Consider the following 21,606-nt stretch of genomic DNA (forward strand, 5'->3'; position numbering starts at 1 on the left):
TATTGTGTACTTGAAATCATTTTTCTAGATTAATACACAGAATCAAGGTCATTGTTAAAAAAAAAAAATCTTTCTGAACCCCACACAAAATGCATCGATGGCAGCGACCTGTTCCTGCTGCCAACACTTTGTAGTCATTTTGAGTTGATGCAGTTTTATACAGTTATTATGAATCCCAAAAATAAACCTTAAAAGTCTCTTCTGCTCAGGAGCTCTCAGATACTGGCTCTGAGCAGAGCAGTGGTAATCAAAAAAAAAAAAAAAGCTGAAGTGTAGTTGAAAAGAAAATGCTATTTGAGCTGACAATGAAGCTCATTTGTTGCAGAATGATCTGTGTCTGTCAACCTTCCTTATCATCCAGGCTTGTTTGACCAGGGACAAACAGGCGCTTTTAGCTGAGATACTGAGCCTTGTCATCAACAGCATGTTTAGTCACCTGTCCTTATCCAGAAGAGTCACATTGAGATAGAAACCGTTTTCCCATTTGAGCTGCAGCCAAGAGATTTGAGCTTATACAACTCAGCGAGTGGCAACATTAACCCCATCCTGCCATCGCTGCCTCTCTCTCTGGCTCTTTGGATTCATTTATGACTGTTGATAAGATAGATTTGCAAAAGGAATGCACAGAATTTTAATTTCAGAAACATTACAATGCAATAAAGTCTCATTAGTTTTTTTTTAATGCAATATTAAAAAGCAGATGATAATTGTTATGAAAAAAATCTGCAATACAGAAACATTGGTGACATCAACATCAACGTGGGTGATTTCTGATTTTAAGATGCACAGCACATATACAGTGTCTCTGCTGCAAATGCTAGTTTTAAACATTTCTTGCTTCACTTTGTATTGACGGAATATTGTGTGAGCAGTGCTCTTTGCTGGAGGACCTTCAAACTACATGAATGAAAATCATTTTAAACCAATATTTTCGAATATTGGTGAATATTGGTCAAAACTGAATGGTAATCGTTTAATGTGATTTGACAAAATTCTAACAAAAAGAATCCAACTGAAGGTCAACTTATTAGCTTTTTACAAAGCTTTTAACCACATCACACAGTCTTCATCAGCGGATGCTCGGTTGTCATGGAGATGGATATTGTGACGCGTTTCACCCGCAGCTCTTTTCTTGACCTTTATAAATTGTAGTTTGACAAATCAATCACTTACTAGCTTTCAACTGCATCACACGCTCCTTATCAGTGGATGGAGGTTGCTCGGTCACATGTAAACAGATCTATCTCCATGACAACTGAGCAAACTCCATCCGAGAATGAGAAATTCTTGCTCTGGAAAAAAGCTTGGAAGTGGACCTTGAGTTGGGATTGTTTTGTCAAACTACTATTTCCAAGATCAAGAGTTCATGCTTATTTTAAATGTGATGTCAATCACACAGAATGTAAATACCTTATGATAATTCTGAAAACAGGCCTATTTTGTAGTAGTACCCATTGTAATAAACCCCCCCCCCCAAAAAAAACCAAACAAAAGCAAATTTCACCCTTTATGACTATTTCTCTTTCACTGTCTTTTTCAAAAGCACACTAAACAGAGAGGAGTGTCCCTTCCCCACAAAGTGAGATGCTGTAGATCGACTCCATTTGTCACAATCTGGTCGATGAGAAGCAACAAATTAACACTTAAGAGTCTAACAGAGTCTCCCAAACAGTGAGTGAGTGAGCCTTCGATCCAGAGGTATCATCTTGTGGTGATACACATCACACAGCAGCTGGGTCGTTAACAGGATGTGGATAGTTTACTGGTTTCATGATCTAATGTCCTTAAATTTCAAACCGCTGCCTCTAATTGCCATTTGCAGCTGCCAGTGTGTAAAACCTCAATTATTTAAAATGTGCGCCATAAAAAAATCTAAATCCTACCCTCCACTCTCTCACCAGAGGCCCAATCCAGCGCCATGATGTTCGACTGCCTCTACATGGAGCTCTCAGCCTCCCTGGACCACGGCACCAACGAGCTGTTGGAGGCTGCAGTTCGGACTGCAAGGGGTGACTGCGCGGGCCCCGGCTGGACCGACGGCGATCCCGGGGCGGGCCGCAGAGAGAGCCTGACCAGCCGGGCCAAGCGCTTCCTGGCGGGGCTGGTACCACGCTCGTACGGTCGAGACCGGGACCGGGATCGGGGCCGCTACCGGGAGATGAGCCGCCACCGGGGCAGCAAGATCCTCCGCCAGAAGTCCCGCTCCTGCCACGACCTCAGTGCACTGTGACACACACGCATGCATACACACAGGCAAAGAGACACACTCCCACACATGTACACACACACCAGACTGAACGATATGGGGGAGAGGGAGGTGTAAAAGATGGAGGTGTAAGGAGGAGCAGATGATTAAATGTTGTGACAAGAAGGAGACTCACATGAGTTGGAAATTTGGAGGGGTGGAAGGAGAGAAATTTAGCAATGGCGGATAAAGGTTGAGGGAGGACAAAAGGGAGAGAAAGTTGGAGAAAAAGTTGAATAGATCAGTGAAACCAGTTCTGAGAGAGAAAGAGGCCAGGTTGGAGACAAAAACAGACAAACAGATAAGGTGAGCAGCTTGCGTGAATCAGCGAGCACTCATTAGCCTACCTGATGAGAGCAGGAGAGAGAGTCACAACGAGATGCTGATTGGACCCTTACTGTGGCGAAACGGGGGGGGGGGGGGGTCACAAATAAACACACACCCAAGTAGCACGCACTGATTATGTAGAGACTGATAGCAATCTAATGTATACGTATTGTAAACCCTGTTTTAAAGCATGCCGAGTAGACATGAGTAGTCTAAGACATGACCCTGTAGGTTTTACAGTTACATGATACTGGATTGACTGTACCTCAGTGGCTGATAGCTAATGCACAATCTAGCTAGTGTCTCTAGCAATGCCATCTCAAAGGCAAGACCCTTTATTTGTAAAAAAACAAACAAAAAAAAAAAACAAAATTAAATAAAATAAGCTCCTTCTCTGCGCATTTTTTAAAGCCACAATCTTAACACTGCATCCACCGTTTGTGTACCGTACTGATTTGAAGAAGTGTTTGATGATACCACCAGTGGCATACATCCATCTGTGATTTTTATACAAGGACAAAAACATCAGCGTCCAAGCCATATTTTCGCTGACTGCGTCATGAGCGATCAGCACAAAGAACCCTTTACCGTAGGATGTGGCGCGAAAGAAAAAAGGTCGATAGCAGGGATGACCAGACTTGAACTTCTCTTCAATAGAACCTGAGTCACAGAACACTGGGATGTTCTTGAAGCACAGGAGGACAAACAACAGAAAACCTAATCTACCTGTGGCTGTTTGATGTTTTCATTTTTATCTTTGTACCCACTGGCATTATTATGTGTGTTGAGACTGAATTCTGTGGGGGCTGGCCACACAGGTGACCCAAAAGAGAACGTTCTGGAAACGTTCGGATATTTCGTCAAGTGTGGCGGCGTCACTGACACATGCTCACTTGTTTGTCACCGTCTACCAAGCACTCTCGTCTCTCCACTGAGAATAAATACAGTTTTGTTTGACATCCTGAATGAGCGTCTTGTCCTTTTTTTATAACGACGTTATGAAATGAATATCTCATTACAGCTGTTACTAGGCTGAGGAATGGCATGACAGGTCATCAGATCCTCTAGACACGCTGTGAGACGGCCTCTCAGGACAGTTGTTCCATTTAGGACTAAGCAGCAAATACATGCAATGTCAGCACCTTGTGGCTGTAACAAAATCTCAGGTCGAAAAGGGGAATATGAACCAAGACAAAGCCATATGAACTGTCCTGACTTCAAGATCAGAACAAGTGCATTGCGGGTGATCAAGTTTCTGTCGAGTTGCTTAATGTTGAGAATGTAAAAGCCAGTCTTTACTGTGGCCTGGTGAACCTCCACAGCCCCTTACAGATGAACTCAAGTAGTCCTTAATCCACACCAGCTGTCATGTTCCAAATGTGTTCATTTTAATTGATTTTAAACTGGTTGTTGTGTAACACTGTTAATTATATAAAGTGAATGTTGTTAAAATAATTTTTCAATACACTCAAAGCGTCAGTGTTTAAGTGGGTTTGGTCAAGTTTGCATTCGTACTACCACCTGGACTGCAGAGCCTGGACCATTTATTACTTTTAGCTAACTGTTTTAACCATGTATCCATTATTTTTTAGCTATTTCCACCATTTATCCATTATGTAGCTCACTATTTTAAGTGTTTATCCATTACTTTAAAGTGGCTTTAATCAATATTGTTTACAATAATGTATCAATGACAATGTGAAATCAATATGGCAATGTGAAAGGGGTCGCTTGTAGTGATGAACGTACAGGGAATTATCACCTAAATCTGCACGTTTCAGCTCATTGTTTAGTGGCCCAGCCTGCAACTTTACTGTTTTGGTTCACTCTCACCGCTTTATAAAGCTCTAAAAACCCACTGTGGGTTTCTGTGGCCCCCAAGTGGCCAAAATAATCTGTTATTGCAGGTTTAAACTACTACACCATTTATCCATTACTTTAGCTATTTGAACCATTTACCCATTACTATTATCCATTACTCTTAGTTAACTATTTCAACCGTTTGTCAGCTGTTTATCCATTGTTTTTAGCAAACTGAAATAACTGTTAGCTAAGTTATTTCAAGCATATATTCATTACTTTTAGCCAACTTCTCTGCTCACTCGCTAACTAGTTTTCACACTCAATCGCAACATGTGGTGTTGAGGTGTTAGCTGACTCAATATGTAGATATGTATTTTTTTAATTATTTAAAAAAATAATTAATTAAATTAATATTTAAATCAGTTTTTTCAAATTAATCGAGCTACTCTACAACCTTTCCACACACCCCTGGCAACTAGAGAAGTATGTACTGAATCACTGCTGTTTTTCTTTTTCACAGCAGACATTTCGACTTGTCTAACAGGTAACAGGTGTAACTAATAACGTTATTAAAGGCTGCATTGCAACAATTGCTGGAACTGAGGCATTGTTTGTTTTTAGTTCCGCTTGTGCTTTTTCTACTATATTGAGTCAAAATGTCTGCTAAATGATATGAAGATTTATTCAGAAAGCAATATGGCATGGAAAGTGCAAGAATGACATACTTTTGCCTTACCTACATTGTACTGGGATAGAAATGTAAAACATTTTTTATCTCAAAACTTGAGAAAATTTGTTTGCAATTTGGGTGAACTGACCTTATAACATAATCTGTCTGTTAGCAATACTGCAGCACTTTTAAAGCTACATGGAAGCGACCATAGTCTTATGATATTTTTGCCGCAGTTTTACCTCTCACTTGTTTGATAAAATTGTCATATTTTCCATGCAGTCTGGTCAGTCGGGAATTACTTTCCCTCCCTCCAGAGAAGTTAAGGAGGGAGGCCATAGGGGACTGTCTACAGCTAAAAATAACTACGCAGTGGCTGGTTACCTGAAATAGTTCCAAAGACAAAGTTAGCTACATCAGTTACATGGCTGATTTATGGATCGACAGTCCAACATGGTAAATAATATGTTAGCACTGAGTACCACAGTTAACGAACTAGAAATTGGGGGTTTGATTCCTCATCACTAAACCGGTAAGTTCATCAATAATTGATTAGCCTATCCCTGAACCAAAGAAGCATTCTAGTTCACTGGCTGAAGTCTCCAAAAAAATAATGGCACAAATAAGTATGAAAACATCTCTGTCAGCCTCCCCTCTCTCTGCTCCACCCTAGTTTTAACAGGTGTAGAGAAGTGCCTCGGGCTAAAAAGCAAGAGCTCTAGTCCCTACAGCCAATCACATAAGATCACATCAGCTTTAAGCTTGTGATGCTGGTACAGTAACTATCTGCAGTGGATAAAGGGGAGGACTCTTGAGAGGAAGGCAAACTGGCAAAGAGACAGAGGGGTTGATGAGAGAGTGAGAGAGACGGGGTTGGAGAAATGCTTCGAGGAGTAATGGTTGCTTGGAGACTGTTGTCAAGGAGACGATGAGTCCTAGAGTCCTTTGGCATCTCAAATGTCCTATATTTATGTTGATTTTCAGGAAGAGGAGGTCTTCCGTTTGCTTTGCTTTTTTTCCCCCCACTAGGTGAATAAGAGACAGACGGCAATATGCACACAGATAAGGTGAACTCTTCAAACAGAGACAGGCTGGATTTTATACAGTATGTCTCGCAGAATGGAAAATGACACATAAAGGATTTTATCACACTTAAACAGGTCAGATAACTGTCAGATAATAGTGTGCATTTGACAGCTGCACAGAAGCCCACAGGAAATAGAGAGGGAAACGAGGACAATATGATACAATTTCTTTTTGTGACATCAGTCTCTCAAATTGTGACAGAAATCCTCCCTTTCTCTCTGTCTTTCTGTCGCTGACTCATTCTGTGGGTATTTACTGTGATTTTCGGGTAAAAGAATACTTCGCTAGAGCAGGGAAGACAGAGGGAGCTTAAAAGATGAAAAACCACCTACTGTGTGCCAGTGAAAGCCTGTCGAACTTACTCGTCACTTTGTACCAAAGAAAGACTTTCCAATTTTCAGTGAGCACTATGCATAACTAATGAGATGCATATTTTCCCTAAGTGTGGGTGTAGGTATGTTAGCTAGGAGGAAATATTCAAAATGGTCTGTGTAGGGTTTCTGGGGACAGACCAGCATGTGGAGGCTGCAGCGATGGCCTTACACTGGTGTGGCCAGACACTGAGTGGCATTGAAGGAAGCATTGCTGAATCCCCGGGGAATCCATGTGATTTGTTTTCAAGGAGCAATGACTCATTGTACCCCAAATGTCATTGTTCCTCTGCTTTGTCTCCCACAAGTGCACAAAGCCATACATGAACAGAACTATAACTAAACAACAAAAGGGAGTGATACGGAGCCCCCTAAAGGTCATGGCGGGAATTTTTTTGAGGACTACTTTTGCATTATACCTCACAATATGTTTCGCGTTACTTCGCAAATAAATTTTGCGTTACCTCGCAATACTGTTCTTCCATTCCTTCAGAGCTATATCCCAGGTAGCCAGCTGAATCGGGCCGATTGCGGCTGAGTGCTGGCGCACTTGGCTGTGTTGTTAGCTAAGACCTGAAGCCAAAACTACCAGTAGGCCTATGATATAGTATATGAGCTTTTGGTTGATTAAAGTGTTTTAGGCTCCCAAGCCACAACTTAGGTCTGCGTTTTTTTGTTCTTAAAGCACAAAGTTTTTCATTTCAGTTGCAGTGAGAGTGTGGTATAAGCAAGTGAAAGGTTATTTTCCAAACTGAATTTAAAGGGTAATTCGTGGAAAATTGCTTGAAATTTTAACTTTTTTGATAAGGTCCAGAGTTATAAGGGAAACACACTTGAGATTTTATATATTATTTTCTTATTTATGTTAGATGCTTTCTATTATTTTTACACAAGTGGTTAAAATATTTGTGTTCACTTTTAAGTGAAACCTTAACTCTCTTATACATTATAGAAATAGTCTCTAATGTTGAAATTATATCTGTCCATCTGTCTCTCTATCTGACTGACTCTCTCTACATTCTTCAATGAGGGAGGAGTAGTAGATGTCATTTTAAGAATTTTAACAAGGTAATTGAACCTTTGTGGAAAAAATATTGCAAATTACTCAAAGCGGAGTATTGTTATATATTCTAAAACATGTCTGGAGGGGAACTTTAATGAATAACACGTACACAAAATCCTGTGTTATATTAAGTAAGTGTATACTAAATTTAACAAATAACATAATATTGCATTGGTAAAGGGAAGGGCCCTTGTTTTTGTTAAACAAATGTCGTTTTGTATTAAATTAAATTAAACATTCTGTCATAGACCCAGACTTGGACCAGTATAGGCCAGGTCTGCCATTTTTGTTGGGGTGATTGCGGCCCTATGCCGGCAATGCCAGTTCTGGACCAGTGTACTTGGACCGATTCTGGGGTGTCATTCAAACCGGGTTTGGCAAGCATCTGGTTTTGTGCTTTCTCGTCTCTCTCCTCTCTTCTTCTGTTGCTTTCAGCAGGTATTTCTGCCTCCGGAGCTGCAGAGTCTGGATCTGTGGTTGTGGGCCGCATGCTGCCCCCGTGTTCCTGCTTGACAACTGCTACTACAGTTGTTGTTATTGGCTCTGTTACTGATGCTGACATTATTTTTCCTATAGCTGTCATTCCTATTATTACTAATTTATTAATATTAACACTACAACTACTATTCTATTTAAAAAAAAAAAAAAAACTCTACGTAGTATTTGCATTGTGCATTTCATTTAACTAAGATACCCAATCACTGTTCTCTAGAAAATGTTTGATGGAATGGATATCTATTGAATATACTGTTGATTTTGCTATGGGTAGAATGTTACCAGCAGAGGAGACAAAAATGTTTGTTTTGAATATGGTGCATAGATAAATAAAAGTACGGACAGCAAAGATGTAGTAAAACAAAACTCCAAAGCACAGAGATTTAGTCACAAGCTAAAAGGTACTGAGATCTGGAAACATCAAGATATTTCAAAATGGAGTGTTTTCTCTAGTCGCCTGCACAGCCACATGTTTTGGGTCAAGCAGTTTAGTGTGAGACCCAGCTTGGTTTGAGAACAGACTGTCAAGGGGCTGGTCCTGCTGCCAAGCAATATCATAGGACAGTGCTGCTATCCTCTGATGTGAGGCTGCCATCAAAACTCGACTGATCAAGGCTTGGCAAAGTGTGCGCTATCAGAACTGTGCAAAAAGGCCATTTGATTTCTCTGCAGTTTTCCAGGCAATCTGACCTTTAGACTATGAAATATCTGTAACACTTTATAATCAGAGTAAGCTACAAACCACATACTTAAGTAATGCATAGCTAATGTATCACTCATAATGATTTAATGCATGAATGAATGCATCAGAGAGGCTGACCAAATGCACGAGTCTGGAATAATAATGTATAAAGCAACTACGAGTTAACACTCACTAACTGAAGATCCATTAAGCGTTAACTAATCATATAAGCTCATAGTGACTTGATCATTTGTTAATGGTGAGCAACAGGAATTCATGATACATGCTGCATCATTCCATGCATTAAATCATCAATCATTATTTTTGCATTAATTAAGCATGTGATTTGAATGCTTATTATAAAGTGTTACTAAATATCTTCTGTGCATAGTTGACAGTTTGGACCTTGGCAAGAGGAAAGGTCCAGGGGTTTCAAAAAACACATTAAGATTTGTCCTCTGAAGAGCATACATACCGGGTTAGCCTGAGAAACCAGGACAGCGTTTCACTTTGATGTTGAGTTTTCAAAAGTAATCATTTTTACTCGCTTTGATCACCGCAAACAAAATTCCATTCAGCTTAATTGTATTGGGGGTGTTGGCAAAACACACAAAAAATAAATCCCACACACTAGTTCAATACTACTTAGGCAACGTAGGAACATGTTTTCTTTTTCTTCTGTACACTCAGCGACCAGAAAAATAGAAAACACTTTCATGAACCTGCATCAAATAACTGCCTTACTTTACTAAGACTTCCTCTTCAGTTGCTTATATGCTGACTTAATTCCATTCTGTTTTGAGACTGTACCTTAGTATTAATGTATTGTACTATATTGAAAGACATTTCTAATATGTTTTTCCCACTTAATTAACAGCACCTCTGTTGAATCAACACAGTGTCGACAGTTTTAAAAAAGTAGCATTTGGGAGTACAGTGTAGAATAATTTCTATTTTTCTGCTCCACACGTCAACCCTGATTATTCTGCTTCAAGACCTTGGGATTGAATATGAATGAATGTCTATTTGTTAAAATGGGTTGGTGTGAAGAATTAAAAAAGGACCCCTGGAGGTTTTCTACACCTGACATATACTGTAGGGTCAGTACAGTATGTCCAGTATGGAAAACTGCATGCTGACTGTGTGGTCAAATCAAACAGTAAAAGAATTGACAGTGTATTTATTACCTAGTGGTATGGTGGGCTTTGTTGTTATTTCCACACTGATAACGCGCGCTGTCTTGCAGCATGGCTTCTTGGCCCTCCGTCTTCAAATCAATATATAATCAATGTTCTCCCCTGTGACCAAGCTGTGTCTCCAACAGGCCTGCGACAAAAAGGAGCTCACTGCTGAGGCACAGAACTATTTCTAAACAGCCTGCATTTGTTTGAGTTTCCGAAAATTATGAGGAATCACGACATTCAGGGGAACAGAAGAGTCAATTATAGCTTCAAAGATTGTGATAATTTCCAGACTTGTTCAAATGTCTGAAATGTACTTAAGCTGCTTTTACATATTTAACATATGTATGCATACATGCATACTGTATTAGCTTTGTTATCGTCATTGTTATTCAGCAATATCAATAGCAAGACAGTTTTTTCAGTGACTTATGTTCACACATTTGAGTTGCTCTACTCATTTGAAGAACTGGTCCATTGGGTGAACAAGACTCAGAGAATAAACATTACGCTAGCACCCCATAGTGGCCATGTTGCTGCTTAAATCATATAGCACATAGTGGATACAACTACATTGCCTTTCTTAAGGATCCATGCTCTTTTTGAGGAGTTAAAAAATAAGCACACAAATAGAGAATATTTTTTTTCTTTATTTTTTTTTATCCAATTACATAACAAAAACCACTAACAGATTATTTAAATATGTAGTTTTTTTACTCAAGAATGTCACTGAAGAGCTTCCGCTTCTTGGACTCGCCGGTCTGTATTTCCTGCCAGTGGGTTTTTCTGTGAATGAAGTGGGAGAGGGCAAACTTGGCCCACACATGGCGAGCAAACTGATCTGACCTCAGCTGGCTTTCACTCAGCACTGGAAGGGCGGGAGAGATGGGAGAGGAAGTCGTTAACAGGGTCGTGAAGTACAGGCAACGTGTAAAACCCCTAAAAGTCAGGATCCGTGTGACGATTGTTATTACCTAGTTCCTGTGCGATGCTTTGCCTCTGACTGACTGAAGCACTGTTCCATACGGCTTCTAGCACCCGACTACCCAACCTGGAGCAGGCCATTTGAACATACTGGCCCTGGCAGGACAAATGGTAAAAATGGAGAAAGTGTGATGATCCATGGAAATATATTATCCATCTATCTAACATGGGACAGTTAAAAGTAAAGAAACAAGTACACCACCACAAACAAAGAGAGAGACTGTTGATGTGTCCCTGTGTTTATGATCCACTTCAACAGAAGTGTTCATTTCTTCGCACACTATCTCACCTGGAAGACTTGAGTACAGGGGAACACAATTACAATGACATGAATACTCTTGGACTCAAAAAGGGAGAGTTTTTACATCTTTACACTTCAAACTTTGACACCAAGAGATTTTCTCAGAAACTTTTTTGTAAACTTAGATTTTGAAACTATATAAATGAATATAGTTTTGGTATAGTTTCTTGTTCATAGATGTCCATAGTCTTGACATAACAAAAATGTATTCTGGCGTATGTTAATAAAAAACTAAAACCTGGTGAAATATGCTTTTTTTGGTTATGTACAACATTGCAATGTTTCCTTGCACATTAGCTAACATAACTACCTTCTCATTAATAAAAGTAAAACTGTATGGCGCTAGTCTGATGAACAGTAGCGCGGCCTGAAGGCTTTGTTAGAGTGGCAGTGGTGGAAGAACTACTCAGATGTATGTTGCATTTTACTGCTGTAGATGTTTAAGGTTGACAGGATGGGTATGAAAACCTGTCATCCGAAAAGTAACTAGTAACTAAAGCTGTCAAATTGTAGTGAAGTAAAACATGCAATATTTGCCTCTGAGATGCAGAGGCTCTCTGAGAGAGTAGAAGCTGAAAGCAGCATTGAAAAGAAAAGACTCAAGTAAAGTACAAATACCTTGAATTTGTACTTAAGTACAATACTTGAGTAAATGTAGCCTACTTAGTTACATTCGACCAGGAGCAGACAAATTCACAATAGACAAATCATCTCTAGTACGTACAGCCAAACTAGCAGCAGCAGCGAACGATACGTTAGGCATAGTGCTTTTTCGAGTGCTAGCATAGTGTTGAGATTCCATGTGAGAATCCGTGCTTACCATTGTCCCAAGTCTGAATGTCTAGAAACTAGAAACTGTTTACCCTGCCTAGTTTCAAACTAGAAACTAGGCAGGGTAAACAGCAGACACTCAGGAAGACTCCTCCTTGAGGGGAGGGCTTAAGCAACACAGAGTAGCTTAAATTTCTCAGACCATTTTCACAATTGAGAATGACTTCCGGATGGGAGCCGAAACGTCTTGATTCTGAAAACAGTGTCCAGATGACTACGACTGAAACCTTTTCTACAATAGAACACTCCTGGACGAATGAGGGACTACACCGTCGTACAAACAAATGTTGCGGAAATGGTCATTGTTGTGAGACATAAAATACCAGTAAAATAAAACGTACAAACTGAAGAAAAAAATAAATAAATTCATACGCTCATTCATTCTGCCCCAGATCAAGTTTAATGCCTCCCCTCCTACAATTCCAGACATTTTAATATCAAAGACTAAATTTGAGACGTTTTAAGACTTCTTAAGAATCCGCGGGGACCCTGTTGCACTCTTGGATCAGAAACCAGAAGTTCCGGTTTCACTTCGACTCTCGATTAGCTGAAATTTCATAAATACAGAAGTTACCCTTTAAAGGTAATGAAGGAACATGACACCCAGTGCAGCTGATTGGCTCACTGATGCGTTTTTAATAGTTTTTGGACAATAATGGAGCTCTATGGCACAGAGGAATAAGATACATCTAAAATCAATGCATTGTTGGTTTTGGTCATGGGATGGGTTGTGTCAGTGCGTTCAGTTGACAGTAAGAAAAATATAGACTATCACCACACTTATCATTAAAACAATGCAACTCGAACCAACGACGACATAGTGTTAAATGTCAGTGGTAGTATTTTAAAACTGCAAACGGGAACCGCTAAAAGTAAACATTCACTAACCGGCTTTCTATTGTATAATATCCTTAAAATGCCCTGTACTCGTACCTCCAGTCTCTTGAGGATCTTGCCTCTTCCCTTGTCGCTGGATGTGGTGATGAGGGCCTGGAGGACGTGGCTGCCTGAGGGGTCAGAAGCCAGCGTCAGGAGGTCAGCAGGGGTCAGAGTGCGCAGGCTGCTGAGGAGGAGTGAGCGCTCCTTGAACCTGGCCAGTGCCTGCACCAGCCGAGAGCCGTGGTAACAGATGGAGGACAGCGGGACCTAGAAATGATCAAGAACACCACAACTACACCTCACTGCATCTGCAACATTTCTTCAACATCAATATGGTGCATTCAGTTTTCAAAGGGCTAGTGATTGTGTTGCAGCTTTGCAATAGTAATTAAACTGAAATGTCAAGACTATAATTAAAAGCCAGCCACAAATGATTTGAATCGACTTATTTTAGTTGTTTACCTCCGGCTGTGTGTTGCCCTCTGCTGTGTCAGAGTGGTAATACACCTCATAGGTGAGCAGGGACATGAAGAGAGGGAGGCAGCTGACGTGTCGAGAGCCGGGCTCAGCACAGTGGAACGCCTGGGAGGCAACACATCAACGGGGTTTCCATTACCCACAAATCAAATATTGAGTAATTTTATTGTGTTGTTATGCACTTTTGTTTTCAGTCATAAAGAAGGAGAAATAAAAAGAAACAAGGGCATTGTTCTATTGATTTAAGAGCCATGTGGGACCTTTACATCTCAATTGCAAACAGTCTTTGACACTTACACGGAGGAGGCACTGCATCAAGTCTTCCTGTTTCTCTTTCTCACTTTCTGCACAGCTTTCTGCCAGTTGGACGATCACACCCATGTGACCTGTGGCCAAGATGGCCTCCACACCTTGGATCAGCTCATCAAACAACCTCAGGAACTAGGGAGGGGAGAAATTGAGTCATCCTTGCAATTACAGAATCCTGGCTTTTATCTTGCACCACATGACATGCAGACTTTATGACCAACCAGTTTGTATTTAGCCGCGGCTGCAGTTAGCCTCTGTATGGGGAAGTTGGCGATGGGATGGAGGGCTAAGTCAACCAGCTGACCCTTGAGGTGGTTCTTGTAGAGGTCACGGAGAAGGGACTTGTGGGATAGCTGTATGATTGTCTCAATGAGGCGACTGGAGGCCTGGTCCTTGAGAAAGACCAGAAGCGGGCTGAAAGGAATGCAAAAACAAAACCAGCAGTTACATAACATTTCTCAGCATAGCGACTCATTCCTGGACGAAAGAGTCTCTGACCTAACTCCTGGAGCAGCGTTGCGACTTGTCATGTACTCCACGATGAGTTTGAGGAGCTGTTTGCAGAGTTTGGGCCGTTTTCTGTGACACGCAGTCAACATGGTCTGGAACACTGCGCTGGCAACAGCATCTGTCACACTTACTAGAAAGGGAAGAGACACAATGGGAGAGAAAAATACTTCTTAAAACTTTCTGCCAATTTAAAGGTGTCCTGTGGCAAACCAAACAAAAGATATATTTACATTCAGTGTTTCTCAGGAAAACACACTGTGTGTATCCTTGAAGTATAACAAACGCATGCATTTCCTTCTAGAGCTAGACCAATATATCTGCGAGGCCGATATGAGCTTATTGTAGACAGATAATTTTTGTATCACTATGTGTATCAAGATCGTTTGTTATGTTAATAAAAAATACTATAAGCTGCTATATCGTTATCAGATTTTTTTAAACTCTCAAATATCGTTATCAGTATCGGCCTCAAAAATCCATGTTCGATGTGGCTAGATTTCCTTCCTAATAAAACATTTGAATACATTTTTGAATATTTAAAATGTTGCAATGTTTACATCCATATTTGCGAGCTTGCAGTCTTCTTCACTGCTTTGGCACATTGCTACAGTTATTTGTGTGTTACCGCCACCAACTGTAGATCAGTGTGAAATCTGGAGCAGGAATGTCCTGCACAATAGCGCTACTAGTGGTCAGAAACTTCACAGGTTACCTTTAAGCTAAAACTTGCAACATGACACCTCTTACTCATTCAAGTTCTGTGTTTTTTTTTTTTAATTTTGCAATTGGACCAAAACTTGTGCAGATTTTCAAAACTGACAAAAAACGCATTTAAAGAAACATATAAAAACAGATAATGCACTCCAAGCAGATATGCATGGCTTCTGAATAGATAAATAGATGACAGATGATAGATGATTTATTTCAGGCTGATATTTCCCCCCCGATAATTATAAACTAAAAACAGAAAACACTTGTACCAAAGTTACACTATAGCCCTTGTTTACCCGATACTCAGTGCATATAGTCATTTGAACAGAATTTACTTCATGATGCTTGTAAAACATATTTAATAGCTCCAGCTGTGCCAGTCTCCATCCAAATTGTGGACAAAACAGAGTTTCTTTTTGTCCCTGTGCAGGAGAGCTCTGAAAAAAGCCACTTAGGTTTCTCTCCAGCGTGTGGACTTGCCCCAAGGTTATTTTGTAACTATTTCATTTTGTTTTGATATTGAAACTGCAAAGCTGGATTTATCATATAAATTCCACACACAATCTAGACTGAGTTCTATTGAAAAAAGCTGCCCTTGAGCACTTCCCCTTTGACTCTTCCATGAGTCCTCGCTTGCATTTAACAGGCTTAAATGTTTTTCTGATTCCAAGAAAAATGTCAGAGCAGTCAGCAGAGTACAAGAGGGAGGCAGCACTGCTGACAGTTTGTTGAATTGGGAATGTCTGCCAGATTATTTGAAATACTCCTTTTCAAAATATTCTAAATGTTTAATGCACACGTTCTTCTTTTTGTTTTTCCAAACTATAGCTAAAACTAAACAGAAAGATGTTTCTTAAACTGATTGAAATAAATATGGAAAAAACAAACTAAAATAGAAATGGTCAAGCTAAAAAAAATTACAATGAAATTAAACTTAAAATAAAATTAAATCCTGAAATAGTAGAACTAAAATAACCTTAAAAGTCAGTGTTTTGTAAGACAAGTGTTTACCTGTTGTGACTCCCCCTCCATTTCACCCTTTCCACCACATCAACTAAGCAACTTCCTTACGTACATGTTTCTTTGAAATATTCAGTCATAAATTAACCAAAGTGCATAAACGGCAATAGCAATCAATTTAAGACAGAAAGCTGAACATTTTAGCCTATTTACACATACTGCACCCTGCCTATTTCCAGTTAACACCCAAAACAGATAGGAATAGGTATTTTTGTAAATTAACAGAAATAAATACAGACAGAACCCTTTGCTTGGCAATACCAGATTTTCCCTCTGTGATCAAGTATAATACAAGTCTTCTTTGTTCTTGCAACAACTACGACGAGGAAACATATGCTTGGGTTTGATGAAAGATGACTCACGGTTGATGTTGTCCATCAAGGTCTCTGTAAGGCTTTTCAGCTCGTACCAAAATGACGTGGGAATCTCAAAGTCTGTCAGCTGAGGAGCAACGTTGCGTTCTTTAGCACCTGGAAAAACAAACAGAATAAGAAAAGACTAACGATGACATGAATAGATGCTTGAAGCAGCAAGCCTCTGCGTGTAGAGGACCTAACACACTGGGCCGGCCTCAAAGAACTAGCACTGACAAAGCCAACAGATCAAAAGCTTTATTTTCTTCTGAGGGAGAGACGTGAGGCAAAGATACTGCATTAAGTGACAGTGACAGGTGCGTGCCGGTGTTCTGAAAACATAATAGTTATTGTAGTTTGGCTGCTGATTTGGCTCAACACAGTCGGCAGCTGGAGCTGCAGTGGAGCTCATGGAGGCCATTAAGGTACTTTAAAACCCTTAGTGCCCGACTGCAGCAATTTGCATCAAACATCCCACTCCTTCTCAGAGTCATAACTCTGAACACACAGACATGATATACATATTTTCAGATTCAGTGTGACTTACACAAGGATACCATTATCGCAGTGAATGTCCACAAATCTGCTTGGAAATCATAGAAATAAAGATGGCTCTTTATAACATAAGAACTGAGAATCATCATGTTTAAGTTTTCTTCAGTATCAAAGTCATCCAGTGAAAGTTGTCTGTACATCCACGGGTGCAGTGCAAATGTTACACCCTCAGAGTGCAAGCTGACTCAAGGGGTGGCATATTTATAAAAAAAAAGAAGAAAAAAAGACTTATTCTGAAAGAATAAATGAAAAAGCAATATTGTGAGTTAGCTGGTCTTCAGTGGCTTTACTGATTCAGGCTTAACTGCCAACTGAAGAACGCAGTGGCAGCCCACAGCTTATATACCCGCTCATGCCTTTTATACTCAGAATAGAATTGTTCGAAATATAATGCTTAATTCGCTAATAGCTAATGATGCTACTTTTAATGATGCCAATTTGCCCAAATGTTAAACAAACAGGCTAAGAAAAACGAACTGTAGTTCCAAAACTTAGGCCATGATTATCTACTAAATATAAGTATTTTTTATTTTATATATATTATATTTCTATATTTTTAACTTCTGTACTATTTTATGTCTTAGATTCTCTATTTTACTTGCGTAATTTTCTTTTTATAGCTACATATTGTTTGAGCATTGTTGGAGGGAGCCTGAGAATAAGGAATTCCATTGCCAAGGACAGCTTCACTGTAACTGTTGTGCATATGCCAATAAAATAACTTGAACTTGTAAGACAAAGAATAATAAGACAAGTGACAAATTCTGTTAAAATTTAATTTTTTTCATGTTGCACTATAAAAAATTTTGACATTAATGAAGCTAAAATTTTCCCATCAACACTGTGGGGTGGGGGTGAAGGAGCAGTTGTCTCAATTTTGTCTGACGGGGGAGCCCACAGTGTCAGACTTTGAAAACCCCTGTGTTAGGCCAAGCAATGAATTTGTGTGTGTGTGTGTGTGTGTGTGTGTGTGTGTGTGTGTGTGTGTGTGTGTGTGTGTGTGTGTGTGTGTGTGTGTGTGTGTACCTGGACGAGCCTCAGTGCGGGGTGGTCCGAGACAGCCTGCCAGCACATGTAAAAGTGTGCGGACCACGTGTGAGCCATGAACATGTTTGATGAACTCTGCGCTGTTGTCTCTCACCACCTGACTTAAAGACAACACCTGGGCCTCCAACACTCCACAACTCTCCTCTTCTTCTTCTGTGGTAGCGGACGACTCCTTCTGTGAGGACTCTAAAAGATCAATGGACACAATGGGTGGACGGTTACTGCTGGTTTTGTGTGATTTCACCTTTTTACTACAAAGCCTTTCATACAGTGACGAGCAGTCAGCCACTCAGAAATCAAACATGTGATCTCACCCATCCTGGACATCTGTCTGACTGCGCTCTCCACTACATGGCCGCCGCACCGGTCACAAGAAACCGTCTTAAACTCTGACCCCGATTCTCCGCCCAGTTCAGCCAGCACCGCCCCCACCTGGTCAGGACTGGACAGCGGGAGCAGCCGCTGCAGAGTGATGCTTCCTGTCCGGTCCATCGCCACCAGGGCGGCTTTACCTTTAACTTCTGTGAGGACATTCTCCACAAACATCTCTATAGAAGAAACACAAAGAGACACAACAAGAGATGATACACAATTCGAGATAGAGCATTTGATATTTTATGACAAACATTACGTAATTAAAAAATTAGAGATGAGTAATTTGGCAGTGGTTGGAGTCAACTAAAAATATGCCTATAATGGAACTGGACAGATGGAGGCAGCATAATGTGCTTGTTATATTTCAGGTAAAATGATGCAATAGGACTGCAAGAAGCAGAATAACGTGTGACTAACCAATGTGTGGGCAATATGACAACAAGAAGTCATGTGTAACCAGGTGACTCGGGAAGAGACCATTTAGTGGTGAAAACAGACTTATTAGTTCTGGAGGCTAGACGCAGCTCCCAGGCTGTTTTTGCGTGGGTGTGTGTGTGCGCTGTACAATCTGTACAGCATACGACACCCGCTGTCCTTACACCCTCGATTAGGATCAAGAAAACCTCCCCCAAAGAAAACCCTTAATCCTCTACCAAGATTATAGTAACCAGGTTTCTCGTTTCCATGACATTTAAGGAGATGAGTGAGCAGCGGAGGTCGATCGAGCTACAGAGGGAGCAGCGTTAGTGAGAGCAAAGCAGTGAAACAGATAAATAAAACGTTATTTTCGGATTGTTTCACAGCGGTTATGTTCTAAAGCACAAAGCAACATGCCCACACCTCCGCCCGACCCTGCGGGAAGGATTCTGAGCAGAGAGCACAGGAAAGAGACAGCGATGTAACCTGGTCCCTACCTCCCGACCTCACAGCCTGCGCGCTGTTATTGTCTGGAGGCTTCACACCACTGCCCAAAGGTTGACGCCCAGAAACATCCCGAACACAGCAAAATAAGAAAACACAGGCAGAAGGCAGGGTCTCTGCAGATACATACAACGCCACACACTTCTAGTGGATCATAAGTGGTGATTGAGAGGATTTATTTTTGTAAGTCTATATATTGTTTTTAAGAAAATTCTACTCATTCTACCTTTAACGCTCTTTTTTCCTAGCTCAAATTTAAACAACAGATTATCTGGTCAAACAATGGATCGATCAACACAATATGCTGCGTAAATTCAGTAAGAAGTACGGCTCATAAATGATTGGTTGATGCACAGAAAATCAATCATTTTTTCCAAAGCAAATACTGCATTCTCACTCTCTCATTATCTGGTTCCAGCTTCTCAAATGTGAGGATTTGAAGTTTTGTCATATATGATAGTTAACTGAATGCTAGAGATGGTGGATGATACCGAAGAGCTTGTTTCGGATGAAGAGTACCACGTGACTGATGACGCCCGAAGCTTCAAACGTCACTGCTGCTTCACAAAGCGCTTCATTCAGTTTGACCGTTTTGTAAAAAGTTTTGCTGCTAAACTATGCGAAAGGCAGATTAGTGGGATAAGAGAGGAGAATAACTGAGTTGAACTACAGAAATGTGCCTGCTGCACATTCCCAACTTTAATAAACGTCCAGTCCTCTGCTTGCTAAGATTACATTCTGGATTACAGATCTCCAGAAAAAAAATCCTTCTCACCTCTCTCCTCATTATCTTCAAAGCCTTCACTGAGTCTTTCCCCAACTCGGCGGAAATAACCCACACTCAGGGCGTCCAGACGCTTCTTGCCACCGTCTCCCTGGCCCTTTTCTCCTTCTTCACCTCCCCTCCTCTTCCTCTCTCCTCCTTCTCCATCTTCAGCGGGGTGTCTCCTCTTCTTTCCTCCCCCTTTCTGTGGCTTCCCTTCGTCTGCTTTTGCCAGCATAGCTTGGACTTTACAACAAGCTGGTTACAAGTAAAATGTCTTGGTTTTGTTAGAGATGGTGTTCAGTTTGATCTTCTGGCTGAAATAGGGAACAGATGAGGGGAAAACATGAAGTAATCATTGGGATGTTATGGTCAAGGCCACATTCACCTGATTCACCAAACAGCACTCTTAGCAGTGGTTTACACTGCACACTAATGTTACCAAAATGTTGGAATTTGATGCAAATACAAGTATTTTATGCAACAATATTACCAATATGGTACTGTAGCTATGTTGAGTATTGTTTACCTATAACGTTATTGATAGCGATAATAAATTATTACGTACGCATTACGTAAAACAAACAGGCCCAAACTTTATTCGAAATTAAATACAAATGATAATCAACAGTCAATGAAATAAAACATAAAAAACGGGTTCACGTTAGAGGAAACACTTCTGTAATCATTTTAGTAGAAAGACAAGACTACAAAATTAGTAGCTAGTTTCTGTATCTGGTGAGTATCACTACCGACTGTTGTGTTTTCGGTCTTCCATTATTCTTCCTAATGGTGTGGTGGAAGATTGAGGGGAATGTTAAGAACCGCCAAGCTGGAAATTCTATGTAAACAAGGGATATTTAATTGTTGGGTAACAGCAATGTATGCCGAATTTACATCTGGCTACTCATGATTCAGATAATGTCAAAAGTGATGTTTTACGAAGTCAATATGGTTGCCGTAAGCGGTGACACGTTATATTGACATATTCAGGAACAGGAGTTTGGCTTAAAGACGATCTCTACGTATACAAGACTATATAGCTGAGGAGGCGTCCATGCTAACTGCCGGAACGACAACTGCAACACAAACATCGCTCGCTATTTTTCGAATAAATTGGACAGTTTTAACAAATTGTCAACGAACATTTACATGAGACATTTAGCTTAATCCGTGAAAAATATGAATCGATGCAGAATTTATGGAAGGCAACAAAATATAGTCGAACTCACGTGTGAAATGTGTAGACCTGAGACGTGTGTTGTGGACGCGTGGTGATGACATATTATTGGGCGGCGCCACCTTCTGACTTTTTTCTTTTACTACTAAGCTTCTTCTTCTTCTTCGATTTTATTAGCGGACTACAAACAAACGTTAAAGGTGCATGCTGCCACCTACTGTATCGGAGTGTGTAACATCATGACTTTAACCAAAACTAACAAACGACGACTTTATAGAGATTTTATATTCTAGATATTATACCTGTTTCTTTTAAATATTTGAAAAAAGCCCTTTGAACCTGTAACTGTTTATCCCTTTTCTCTAACAGAACTTTGATGCCCATCTCTACCACTCTGCCCTTCAGTTTTGCTCTTTCTACACTGAACCTCCTACATCCCATCAGCACATGTTCAACAGATTCCTTAC

The 21,606-nt window shown here is 40.4% G+C and overlaps 2 protein-coding genes across 3 annotated transcripts in view; one reads left to right on the top strand and one right to left on the bottom strand.

Annotated features, from left to right (window-relative positions):
* rem2 (RAS (RAD and GEM)-like GTP binding 2) overlaps positions 1–3,538 on the top strand; it is a 29,855-nt gene extending 26,317 nt beyond the window's left edge. The window contains exon 5 of the mRNA XM_044219937.1: positions 1,902–3,538. Coding sequence (XP_044075872.1) covers positions 1,902–2,230 — 329 coding nt within the window. The 3' untranslated portion in view covers positions 2,231–3,538. The remainder of the gene's footprint in view (positions 1–1,901) is intronic.
* Positions 3,539–10,553: 7,015 nt separating this feature from the next.
* On the bottom strand, positions 10,554–21,293 carry LOC122887153 (nucleolar protein 9). 2 transcript variants are annotated; one of them, XM_044220101.1, is made up of 12 exons: positions 21,192–21,293; positions 19,972–20,276; positions 18,215–18,448; positions 17,880–18,086; positions 16,308–16,415; positions 14,203–14,344; positions 13,926–14,118; positions 13,693–13,836; positions 13,381–13,500; positions 12,973–13,185; positions 10,898–11,003; positions 10,554–10,791 (listed from the first exon to the last, which is right to left on the bottom strand). In XM_044220101.1, the coding sequence occupies exons 2-12, from the start codon at positions 20,195–20,197 to the stop codon at positions 10,637–10,639; spliced, it is 1,848 nt and encodes a 615-aa protein (XP_044076036.1). In that variant the 5' UTR covers positions 20,198–20,276; positions 21,192–21,293; the 3' UTR covers positions 10,554–10,636. The 2 variants fall into 2 exon arrangements, with proteins under 2 accessions (XP_044076036.1, XP_044076037.1); XM_044220102.1 differs by having other exon boundaries at positions 21,106–21,215.
* Between the last annotated feature and the right edge of the window lie 313 nt (positions 21,294–21,606).

Source organism: Siniperca chuatsi, linkage group LG13 (assembly GCF_020085105.1).
Source record: "Siniperca chuatsi isolate FFG_IHB_CAS linkage group LG13, ASM2008510v1, whole genome shotgun sequence".
Classification (NCBI taxonomy): domain Eukaryota; kingdom Metazoa; phylum Chordata; class Actinopteri; order Centrarchiformes; family Sinipercidae; genus Siniperca; species Siniperca chuatsi.